We start from the raw sequence: 13062 nt of genomic DNA, 5'->3' as shown, positions 1-13062 counted from the left end.
TCGTGACCCCATGGACTGCAGCCCACCAGGCTCCTCCATCCATGGGATTTTCCAGGCAAGAGTACTGGAGTGGGGTGCCATCGCCTTCTCCAATAGTATAGACCTGATAATTCTCTTATAAGCAGTAAATGCATTGTACTCCTAAACTTTGTGTCTCATTTTAAATTGAACATTAAGGGAACATGCTATCTTAATTGTCTCTCTGCCAATATTTGTTAATCTATTAATAGAAGTTTGTCATTTTTGTCATTTAAGCAATATTTGACCATCAGAATTGGTGTACTATATTCTCAATTGTCCAAATAGTCATGGCCTTTGGGTTTTGAATTAGTAAATATTCTTATGTGTGAAAAAGAATGATGCATGAAAGTGAAAGAGGAGAGTGAAAAAGTTGGCTTAAAGCTCAACATTCAGAAAACTAAGATCATGGCATCTGGTCCCATCACTTCATGGGAAATTGATGGGGAAACAGTGGAAACAGTGTCAGACTTTATTTTAGGGGGCTGCAAAATCACTGCAGATGGTGATTGCAGCCATGAAATTAAAAGACACTTACTTCTTGGAAGAAAAGTTATGACCAACTTAGATAGCATATTCAAAAGCAGATACTTTTCCAACAAAGGTCCGTCTAGTCAAGGCTATGGTTTTCCAGTAGTCATGTATAGATGTGAAAGTTGGACTGTGAAGAAAGCTGAGTGCCAAAGAATTGATGCTTTTGAACTGTGGTGTTGGAGAAGACTCTTGAGAGTCTCTTGGACTGCACAGAGATCCAACCAGTCCATTCTAAAGGACATCAGTCCTGGGTGTTCTTTGGAAGGAATGATGCTAAAGCTGAAACTCCAATACTTTGGCCACCTCATGCGAAGAGTTGACTCGTTGGAAAAGACTCTGATGCTGGGAGGGATTGGGGGCAGGAGGAGAAGGGGACGACAGAGAGTGAGATGGCTGGATGGCATCACCAACTCGATGGACGTGAGTTTGGGTGAACTCCAGGAGTTGGTGATGGACAGGGAGGCCTGGCGTGCTGCAGTTCATGGGGTAGCAAAGTGTCGGACACGACTGAGCAATTGAACTGAACTGAACTGAACTGATACAGTCTCAATCTCAAAACTGTGTCATTGTGTAAATGTACACACGTACACACACACAAGTAGAAATTTAAGTCAAACTGTAAACTACTTGTGATTATGGATTTTTTTAATGTGCTTTGCTTGTTGGATTCTATAATACTCATATTAACTTTTAAAAGTTGAGGGTGGAGGGGTGTTACTTTTTTAAAAAATCCAGTAGATACTGCTGTTTTAACTTCTTAAGTCTAAAGTTCTTGAATAGAACTGGTAGTCCTTCTTAACATTTTCCACCAACTTAATGGCCTTATTTCTCTGACTAAATGCCTGTGGGACTCTGTGGTTTAGTCATGTCACTAGGATATGCATTATTGATAGCATTAACACTTCTTAAATGAATTGTCTTGGAACACAGTGAACACTTTCAGATTGAGTAGCTCATCTTCTTTCATTATAGAAAAACTTCCTTGCATCATATTCTTAAGACGTTTATTTTCTGTTCCATGTATTTTTTTTTTTTTTTTTTTTTTTGGTCAGGCTACCCATTATCCTCTCTTTACTATCTCTGTGACTTTTACCAATTCTTACTTATAAGACATTGACTCACTTCTCGGCAACTTTGTTTTTGCTTTTCACTACTTTTATATGCATTTTAAATTTCTGTCTTTTCTCCTCTATTTAATTCCTTAATTTTGGAAGTATTCTTTTTACCCCATTCCATTTTTTTTAATTTTTTAATTTTTTTACCCCATTCCATTTTTACATCATCTTATAACTCATAGTCCCATTTTCTTTTTTTAAGTGAATATACAATTTATTTAACATTCAAACTTCATTAAGACATGTGCAATATGGCAATTTTACTGGGGGTTTAACCCTACCTAGGATGATTGCTTGCTGGGGTTTAGCAACAGGGTCCAGTCCACATTTAACACTAATTAAATACTTTATTGAATAAATATAATACCAAACAAAATGCATTCAAATGCTAAAAAAAATCAATTTTAAAGGCCTTTGTATTCAGGCTAATGACAAACACAATAAAGGCAGATATGCTAGTTTAACATAATTGGCTGATTTTATACAGCACTTATATCTTTTAGTCCACAAGTATATTATTAAATGATAGAGAACATCTAATACAACCATTTCTACAGAACTAGGAAATAAATTTCTAAGAAAGAAAGATTTTACAGACCCCATCTTTTATACCCACCCAAACAGTCTAACTCTAAAGAGGATAAAGCCAATGACTTTCCTCACAAGAGCTCACGACTAATGTCGCTTTGCTATCAAAATCTGTATTTCTGATCCGTTATGAGCATTGAGACAAGATTCAAATATTCCCAAAGAAAGAAGCACAATGCACGTTGTGATCGCCTATTCAGCAACAGCGAGCACTGCATTCAAAACTATCTCATCCCAGGAATTAAATAAGGTCGGCCACATTCATTGGCATTTCCTCCACTGTAGTATTATAGAAAGTCTCAATGTCACGAAGAATCCTCTTGTCTTCTTCAGTAACAAAGTTTATAGCCACACCTTTCCTCCCAAATCGACCCCCTCTGCCAATTCTGTGAAAATAATTTTCACGATTGGTAGGTAGATCATAGTTTATAACCAATGACACTTGTTGCACATCAATTCCACGAGCCAACAAGTCAGTAGTGATCAGAACACGGCTTGACCCTGATCGAAATTCCCTCATGATAACATCTCTTTCTTTCTGGTCCATGTCACCATGCAGGGCAGAAACTGTGAAGTCCCTGGCATGCATTTTTTCTGTGAGCCAGTCCACCTTGCACCTTGTATTGAGAAAAATAACAGCCTGTGTAATTGTCAGTGTCTCGTACAAATCACAAAGTGTATCCAACTTCCATTCCTCTCTTTCAACATTAATATAAAACTGCTTGATTCCTTCAAGGGTCGATTCTTCCTTCTTCACCAAAATTCGAATTGGATCTCTCATGAATTTTTTGGTCACTTCCAACACATCCGTTGGCATTGTGGCAGAAAGCAACACCACCTGAATACTAGTGTTTAATTTTTGGAAAATCTCATAGATTTGATCCTTAAACCCTCGGCTCAGCATTTCATCTGCTTCATCCAAAACGAACATTTTGATCCATTTTGGAGAGAGATATCTTCTGTTTAACATATCAAACACTCTCCCTGGTGTTCCAACAACAATATGTGGTGCTTCAGCCTGCAGTTTTTGCATTTCATTTCTAACATTTGTTCCACCAATACAGGCATGACAAGTTGCTCCCATATAATCTCCAAGTGCCAGAATTACCTTTTGGATCTGTTGAGCCAGTTCTCTGGTGGGGGCCAATACTAGTGCTTGGGTCTCCTTGAACTCAATCTCCAACTGTTGCAGGATGGAAATAGCAAATGTGGCTGTCTTGCCAGTACCTGACTGAGCTTGAGCAATCACATCATACCCTTTAATACATGGAATAATAGCTCTCTGCTGAATAGCTGATGGCTTCTCAAAACCGTAAGCATAGATGCCCTGAAGAAGAGACTCCTTTAAGTTCATATCATCAAAGTTATCAACAATCTCATTCCAGTTGCTCTCGATGACACCATCAGGGTCCATTCCCTCTGGGCCGCCATGTTCTCTGTTATAATCCGCGGAGCCACCAGACATGATCCGAAGAACCACTCAGTGCTGGACTGAAAAGCCATAGTCTCATTTTCATAGTGGTAGTTTTCTTTTTAATTTCCTTGAAACTATGAAGGATGTTTTAAACTTTTCCTTTTGTGCTATTTTCATTTTTTTTTCTTTTTTAAAAGAATACTTTTAAGGTGAGCTCCATTCCTCTTTTTCCTGATTTCTTCTGCTTCTTTCTCCCTTCTCTCCTTCTTTCTCCCTTCTGCCTCTCTCCAGAGAATCCTCTACTTCTTGATCTTCTTGCTGCTGCTTCTTCATCCTCCTTTCTCTTTTTATAATTTTACATAGTTCTCAGTTTTATTTCCCCTACTCTTTTATGAATCCTCATATGGATAATATTTATTTGAGGAATACATGTATACAATTATTTTTAAATGCTAGTTTGGGGAATTCTCTCTGGACCTGTTCCTGTCATCAAAATGGTGTAACAGGATTCACATTGGCATTCTTCACTATCTACTGGATGAATTTTCATCTTAGATCATGAGCTGAGGGGCTGAAAACAAATGGATAGAAAAAATGTTATGACTTGGTTAAACTTCTTGTGCAGGCTTAGAAAATCATTTCACAGATATTTTTCATTGCATGAGGTTCTGTGGGAAGAATTTCTGCTTAAGTTCTGTGAGGAGGCATCTTCATGCCAAAAATATGTTTTTTACATTTGGAAATATTAGTAATATTTTCCTTTTTGTCTACTCATTTATTCACTCCTCTATGTCTTCCTTTCTAAAACTGGAGCCTTAGAATTTCATTGCCAATATAATCTAAATTGTTAAATTACATTCTTTAAGCTTGGAACCTAAGTTTTAAACCCCTTCCGTAGTGTTAGAGCTGATTTAATATCTTTTCAGTCTCCTTATTTTTTTTTCGAGAAAAAGGTTGTTTTGCGCTTTCATGTACACCGTTTCCTCCGGTTATGTATTTGTCAGCAAATGTACTGTATGCATTGTATTAAGAGCTACATTTATAGAATGCCTACAATATGTCAGGCCCAGATCTTTCCATAATTCTGTTTTAGGAGACAGATAACTTTTCACATTTTTCAGATGAAGAAAAGGCTCAGAGAGATTAAGAAATTATACTACTTGTAGACCTGCTACCTGAGATTTTGTCTCATTTGTTTGTTTAAAGTTGGTAGGGTGTTTGTTTGTGTTTTTTTTAATCTATATGTTTTTGTTTGGTTTGAGTGATTGTTTTTATGATACACTACCTGCAGCCAGAAACAGATCAAAAGTATAATATTTGCTTGAGTTCAGAGTTATGGTCAAAAGGCCATGTGTAATGTCATCAGTAATATTGGTTCTCTATGTTTTGTTCTCATAAGCTTGCTACCACATTTGAATTATACTTGTTTATTATGTATGCTCTCCACCTCAAATGATCATTATATTTTTGAAGGCAGACGTATCTTTCTATGGAACCTAAAACAGTGCTCCACATCTGACTTCTTCCAAGAGTAATGATGCCTAACTGACATGAAAACTCCAGAATGATTCCTTGCTAATGCACTGAAGGCAGCCCAAATGGGCTTCTATCCAATGTAAATGTTTAAACCTATCTCTCACTGAGGTATGGAACAAATATATTGTAGCCCTCCCTAATTTACCCTGTAGCAGTATCAAATAGAGATAGTAACATTTCTTTAAGTAACTTAACAGTTTTAATTAAGTAAAAATGTTAAAATAAAGGTGAAGTGATTATGAAATGCATACTACATAATAAAAATATGCAGTTTTTTCTGGAACATACTAATCAAGCATTTATCTTCTCCCAAGTGGAATACCCTAGAATAAACAATTTATATATTAGCAAAGACTTGCCTTCAGTTTTGGACTGAATCATGGAATGGCAGTATGAGCACAGATTCTCTATCATTTAGGCAATAGCAGTATAGTTCTCATTCTAAATGAAATGTTTAGGGGATATCCTGTTGTAATGAAAATATTTTAGTGGCTCTAATATCTGATTCAACAACTTCTATTTCTATAGGTAATATTATTTTGAATATTTGCTAAATGTATTTTTTCCTAATTTTTATTTGGTACCATGCATGAGTGCTAAGTCACTTCAATTGGGTCTAACTCTTTGTGACTCTATGGACTATAGCCACCAAGGCTCCTCTGTCCATGGGACTTCCCAAGCAAGAATACTGGAATGGGTTGCCATGCCCTCTTCCAGGGTATCTTCCAGACCCAGGGATCAAACCTGCATGTCTTACGTCTCCTGCATTGGCAGGCAGGTTCTTTACCATCAGTGCTACCTGGGAAGCTCCTATTTCATACCAATTAGTAATAAATAATAATGTTTTAAATTTTGTAAAATTAATATTTTAAAGTTAAATTGAGTTAGGTTTCTTTGGATTTATCATGAAGAAACTGTTTCCTTGCCCTATTAGAATTATGAAATGCTGGCCACATTTATGAGTAAAATAAATAAAATCTTGACAAATCTCTCATTAGTTTGTCTATTAAGATAGCTCTGGTTTGATGGATGAGAACAATAATATATCTAAAAAGCATTCCTGCAGAAGGTATAGATCTGAAAGAAAACTGTTATCAACCTGAGTAGCTTCCTATGATGTGCAGTTCAACAAAATCATCCTTGGTTTCAATGTTGTAGGTTTGAAAATTAATAATGTAAAAGTATATTTCAAAAACCAATGATTGACACATTAAAAATTAAGTGCCAGCTAAATCTTTTTTCTTTGTAACTTTTCCCATTACAATTTCCTGTTCTTATCACAGCACTCTCCACATATTCAATAGCTATGGCATTAAGAAAAAAATATTGTATCTGATAATTTAAATATAATGTTTTCCAGTATATGTTTACTTAACTACTTTGAGTTTTCTATGAATAATGCATTCATAATATAAATAATGTGAAAGTTGGATGTTAAATGGAACTGTTTTAATCTTATTTGTGTCTGAGGCCACAGGATATTAAGTAGCAATAACCTCCTAGTCCCAATTAGGAGACCATCTCTGCAGGGTTTGTAAAAGAGGTACACAAATATCAGTTTGCTCACCAACTTCAGAATGTAAAAACAAGTAGCGGTAGCAGAAACAGGGATATTAGAGAGAGAATTTTAAGGCAAATTTGTAAGGTATTTTTTTCTTCCCCCAGTGGTAGAACAGAAGCTCTGAAGCTCAGATTTTCATTGTGGAGTTATATGGTGGTGGAGAAGCAGGCTGTAATGTGGACCAAATCAGGAAAAGTTCTCCTTCTTGTCTCCCTCCCACGAAATGCTCATAGATTTTTGCAGATTTTCTGTTTCCCATTATTCATGGAACTGAAATTTGAGCCATTTTATACTGTCTTAAAGAAAAAAATAACACCTAAAAACGAGGAGAAGTCCATAGACGCAGATACATATGTTGAATTTAAGGAACTGGAGATTAAACATTGAATTTCTTAATTGGCAGCCAGAAGGGACAAAGCGTTCAAAATAAAAGATTCATCATTATCTTTCTCACCAAGACACTGGTGGATCCTCAGAACCCCAAACAGCCCAGTTATACTTGACTAAGTATTGGCAACTGGCCATTTCTTACCCTCTAATTTATTTTGATCAAACTCTAGTTAGCTTCTCTCCTTCCTATTGTCCCCTGAGCACTGCTTGCTCCAAAACCTTAGAAAACACTGAAAAAATGGAACCTGCCCCCTTATCCCACCCTTACCAGCTTCTCCTGGGAATCAGATGACCTCAGGGAGACCCTCTTGTCCAGTGTCCCCTTAAAAGACTAAGTTTGTCTCTGCTCACCCCTCCTTTACACTTTGGAAGAAAAACTTGGTGTGTTAGAATTTGAAATCCATATTTCTGAGATTGGAGAGTTTTCACAACTGCAATTGTCTTTCTTTCTAATTAAACTCTGTCTGTATCTAACTTAGGATTTGTTTATATTTGACATCATGTACTTGAAATATTCATGTTGGAGGTAACAGAAACCCAAGCCGAAAAATACTTGAAACAAAAGGTAATTTATCACTACTAAGAATTTCAGAGGTGCTTTTGACCTCAAATAGAGGGAAATATTCAAAAGATCAAATGACAACATGAAATGTGCTTTCTCCATATTCAGAATCTACATTCTTCTTTGTTTACTTTTTAGGAAAGCTCTGCCAGTATAGTGACAGAAATGGCCACAAGCACCTTCTCAGAAGGATCCTGAAATAAAGACCTACCCCCAAAGTGGAGCAATAACAAGAAAGCTTTTATTGGCTATGTGGGAGAATGAAAATAATTTTTTCTCTACTTTTCCAGGTTCTTGGATGAGCGCCTCCCGCCCCCCGCCATATAATAAAAAAGACAGAGTAACAGGAGAAAAACAAAAGTTTAATATTGTATATTTAATTGGGCTTCCCTGGTGGCTCAGTGGTAAAGAATCCACCTGCCAGTGCAGGAGGTGTGGGTTCCATCCATGGGTCAGGAAGATCCCCTAGAGAAGGAAATAGCAACCCACTCCAGTATTTTTGCCTGAGAAATCACGTGGACACAGGAGCCTGGTATGCTACAGTCAGTCCATGGGGTCGCGAAAGATTCGGACACGACTTAGTGACCAAACAACATACCTCCTTTATCCACGGGAGATACCCAGGAAAGCTGGGTAACTCCCCAAAATGGCCCAAGCTACTATTTCAAATAACATCTCCAGCTAAAGACAAAAGAAGATATTGGGCTGAGGGGAGGCCGGTTGTAAGAGCACAATAAATAAGTAGAGCACAGTAAATAAGGATAAGGTTGTTATGCAGATTTAAGTCTTTGTCTTATTCATTGATAAGTTTCTAGACATTTAGAGTCATCCTTTTTTTTTCCTGGTACAGAGAGGGAAATACCCTTACAAGGGGAGATTTCCCTTATAAATGTAAATACAAAAGGATAACATCTATCTGGTTTTCAGGGCTTCTCTAATGTCTGCTGTTTTTTAAAAAAATTATCAGCCTTAAAATAATCCTTGGACAGGGCGGCCTGGCTGTGATTCATGGGGTCGCAAGGAGTCAGACACGACTGAGCGACTGAACTGAACTTAACTGAACTGAAACTAATCCTTATGCCAAAGAGTTGTATTTTCAGGTGACCAAATTCTGCTCCCCATCAGCTACTAGTAGGAGAGCTGGTCTGTCTTTTGGGTTTCTGGACCCAGTTTCCAACATGTAGGGCTGTAGGAAGGTTCTCCACACCAAAAACAAGTAATTATTTAGACACCAGATGGGTGTCCTATAATTCAACTCAATTCTGACACTATCTACTTAGAGATAACATCAGATCCCAGTTTAATGTCTCCCTCTACAAATCTACAACACTGCTGTCCCCACCCCCTGCCACATACACGTTTCAAAGGCCACTTGCAAGCTGATTATTACCTGTGCTTTTGACTGACTGGCTATAAATTAGAGGTTCCCATGACCCCCCTCCTTGGGTTCAATTGATTTGCTAGAGGGTCTTACAGAATTCAGAGAAACATTTTACTTACGAGGTTATCAGTTTTGTTTTGTTTTTAAATAAAAAATACAAGTCAGGAACAGCCAGATGGAAGAGATGCCTAGGGCAAGGTATGGGGAAATGGCATGGAGATTCCATGCTCTCTCCAGTTGTGCCACTCTGAATCTCTAAGTGTTCACCAACCTAGAAGCTCTCTAAAATTCCATCCATCTTTTTGAATTTTTATGGAGACTTCATTGCATAGGCGAGATTGATTAAGTTATTGGCTGTTGGCAATTAACTCAATCTCCAGCCTGAGTTCCATCCTTCTAATCACAGTATTGGTTCCCCTGGCAACTAGCCCCTATTCTTAGGGTACCTAAGGGCTTTCCAAATATCACCTCATTAACATAACACAAAACACCTTTATTATTCTTATCACAGGAAGTGTCAAAGGTTTTAGGAGTTGTGAGCCAGGAATTGTGAAGGAAGACCAAATATATATGAAAACTATGAATGAATGACCAAATATATATTTCTTATAAATCACAGTGTCTATATGAAATGAGATTGTTGTGCCTTCTGGCAGTTAGCTGAGCTTTTATGTTACAGGCACTCAGGCGGTTAAGGAGAGAGGAATACTCAAACAAAAATGTGATAGATGAGGCAAAGCAAGTGGATAGTTGTCAGTTTTCTGAAGTAGATGTTCTATGGATAAGCAATTCTGGGAAAGTAGGAAGTCCAGTTTAAATTTAGCAAGGAAAATGGACAGTTTAAGAAAACGCAGTTTCTTGTTTAGCGGGAAGGCCAGTTGCTTTAGGCTAGGGGCTTGCAACTCTTGATGAAGAGGTAGCAACAACATCTTAACCCTTTATAACCTCTAGGCCTAAATGGTTTCATTAAAACAGTATGCCTCTTTCAAGGTAGCATCAGCAAAATTCTGTGGATGTTGGCTGTTGTTGGACCACTTTGGGTCAAGTGTTCATCTCTGAAATGTTTGCTGTGGACTGAGAGGTGCAGAAATTCCACTTGACCAGACCTAGGTCTCGTGCCCATCGTTAGGGAGAGGGACTGAGTTAGTTTCACCTTGATCTCATCGAGGCAGCAATGAGTGGTGGCTTGAAGTGAGATCTTAATTCCCTGTCCAGGAATTGAACCTGGGTAGCCTGGATGAGAACCAGGAATCCCAGCCACCAGACCAGCAAGGGCTAGAGGTTAGAAGATATTTTTCCCTGGATTTTTGTCCCCAGTAAAAAATGCATTTATCAGGGAGGCAGAAACTGTAAATGCAGATATAAGGTTTATTATTAGAGGCAAAACACAACAAGTGGGAGAGCACATAGAGAAACAGTTTGTTTAGTTGAGATAGAAGCAAGGCAGAGGTGCACACCTGGAGAGGAAGGGTGTGGGCGTCCCCTCTAGTGAGGAGGAGTGCAGTAAAGAGGTGGTTAAGTCATTTATATACATCAGTGCTTCCGGTTCTTTGTCTTCCTTCAGGCCAATTATCTGGTTTCTTTTTTCTACACCTGTAGACCTACCCTAGGACCCTCCCTCGGATGTGTACACACCCCTCAGCCAAGATGGATCTCTAAGTGAGGGCTTTTGGGAGGCCTGGCATTATCCCTTGAATTTTGACCCACAAGGAACCTTTCTGTGCATAGTGTCTTCCTTGTCTCAAAAAGAGGGGGGAGAAGAGATCCCTTAATTGTTTACTCAAACAAGGTCCTTGCCATGACTATTACCTTAAGGTGTTTACAAGAGACAAACACTGGCTCTTTACCCTGTTTCTGTTACTTCCATTTCGGAGGGCAAATGGTAGGCTCAATGTAAATACCTTCACTGGAGCCCACCTATCTCTTATCTCAGAAAATGCTAACAGTTTTAAGTATCTAGTATCACTGCTTCGTGCCCCAGGAAATATAAAGAGTAGGCCAGCTGTAAATGTCTAACCTGGAGCCCATTTATGCTAACTCAATCTGAACCACAGTCTGAGAATAAGGGAGGGATGGTTCTCTATTGGGGCTTCCCTGGTGGCTCAGATGGTAAAGAATCTGCCCACAATGTGGGAGACCTGGGTTCGAACCCTGGGTCTGAAAGATCCCCTGGAGAAGGGCATGGCAAGCCACTCCAGTATTCTTGCCTGGAGAATTCCATGGACAGAGGAGCCTGGTGGGCTACAGTCCATGGGATCGCAAAGGTTCTCTATTAGTAACCTAAATGTTGACTGAGAAAGAATGAAGCATCCCTCACAGTTGTAATCTGGTAGGGATCTCTTGCTGAATGTGAGCAAAAAAATCGCATAATCCAACATCACCTGAAGTCAGCCATGATGACAGTGGACTGTGTCCATAGGAGTGCAGCAAAATCATGGTCACTCCATAACAATTTCTGTGCTCAGACAAAAGCAAGAACACTGTGAAAACCATAAAACCATCTGAACCTGCCCCCTCCCTGATAACAAGATGGATGCTGCATCTCTATCAATTACAGCCCTACTTTATTTCTCACACGTGCTGTGTAAAAATTATTACTATATCCAGTCACAAATTTGCCTCTGGTTTCTAACAGCACCCAATCCAGATCAGATCTCTTACTTGAAAATTTGCCAAAAGCACCACAAGCTGAAATCCTAAAATAAGCTTCTCTTAATAGCCTCTTATTGACATTTTACCGTGATGTGCAAGCTTCTTTGCTGCAGCAAGTAATAAACCCTGATATCTTTCCTGGTGGTCTTTGGCTGGTAAGCATCAACACCACTAAACTCCTGCTTAGGAAATCTTGGCTCATTTTCAGTGACTACTGCTTTTGTGCATGGAAAAAAATTAGAGAAGCATATAGTATACATTTATGCTGAACAAGAATGAGAAGCCCTTGGGTGACAGAACACAGATGGCTTCATATTCATGACAGCGTGAAGATGCTACTGATAGTCAGCTTCAGTTGGTATTTTCTTCAACATCTAATGGTATAGTTTTTAAAGCAGAGACAGGGACTTTAGTGATGAACTATTGCTTGAGGTTACATCAGAATAAGATAGAGAAAGTATTAGTAAGCAAAATTATTTCTAAATGGTTTTGGAAATTCATTTTTTAAAAAGACAATTATTGATTTGCATTTTCAAAGCCTGTGATAGAAAAATAAATAGGTAGTTTTCCTTTAAAGCATTAACATTTCTTTTACCAACTCATTTTCCCTTTGTTAGAAGGCAGCTCTACCTAGAGGCAACCTCTGTGATCCTGCTGTTTCTCAGATATTCAAGGTGTGCCACAGGTTGTACAGCGCTTGTACCCATGATAATTCTTTTCATTTCTCCTTCCCCTTCCCACCCCACTTCCTTCAGGGTTCTTTGTTAGGGAGAGATGCAAATTTGAGCAAAAAGGTTAATGATTGTTAGCAGCTAAATGTGTTTCCTTTTCAGGGGTAAAATACTATTATAGAAAACAACTCTTGGCCTCTGTTGCAGATGGTCTGAGTTTTAATTCCCATACATTTATCTCCAGGCTTTGCTGAGCAAGTCATTTATTCTGTCTGAACTACAATTCATTTATCTGAAAAAGTAATCTTCATTCATTTTAGCACTTCCTGAGGGCCTTTGATGTTTCCGAGTCCAAAGATACCCTCTGGGTTCACAACTATGCCCCTGAATTTGAGAATCTCACAACTCTTTTGTTCATATCACGCAAAATTGTTATGAAACTCAAATTAGACTATTTATATGAAAGCATTTGGACAATTACATGTTATCATTAGGATGGTAGCACGTGAAACACTTCCTCCATTGCATTCAACCATAGAGAAAGGTAAAAGTGGGCATTTCAGGGAAAGAAACTAGTTAAAGATAGAAAAGTCTTTTGTCAGAGATAACTTTTTAACTTCTAAATGAATTCCAAGGAAAT

The 13062-nt window shown here is 38.3% G+C and overlaps 1 protein-coding gene across 1 annotated transcript; it reads right to left on the bottom strand.

Annotated features, from left to right (window-relative positions):
- Nucleotides 1-1994: 1994 nt before the first annotated feature.
- On the bottom strand, nucleotides 1995-3756 carry LOC101116631 (eukaryotic initiation factor 4A-II-like). Its single transcript, XM_042241676.2, has one exon. The coding sequence runs from the start codon at nucleotides 3718-3720 to the stop codon at nucleotides 2497-2499; it is 1224 nt and encodes a 407-aa protein (XP_042097610.1). The 5' UTR covers nucleotides 3721-3756; the 3' UTR covers nucleotides 1995-2496.
- Between the last annotated feature and the right edge of the window lie 9306 nt (nucleotides 3757-13062).

Source organism: Ovis aries, chromosome X (assembly GCF_016772045.2).
Source record: "Ovis aries strain OAR_USU_Benz2616 breed Rambouillet chromosome X, ARS-UI_Ramb_v3.0, whole genome shotgun sequence".
Classification (NCBI taxonomy): domain Eukaryota; kingdom Metazoa; phylum Chordata; class Mammalia; order Artiodactyla; family Bovidae; genus Ovis; species Ovis aries.
The sequence above is the reverse complement of the archived record's forward strand: the minus strand, read 5'-3'. Positions and strand labels throughout refer to the sequence as shown.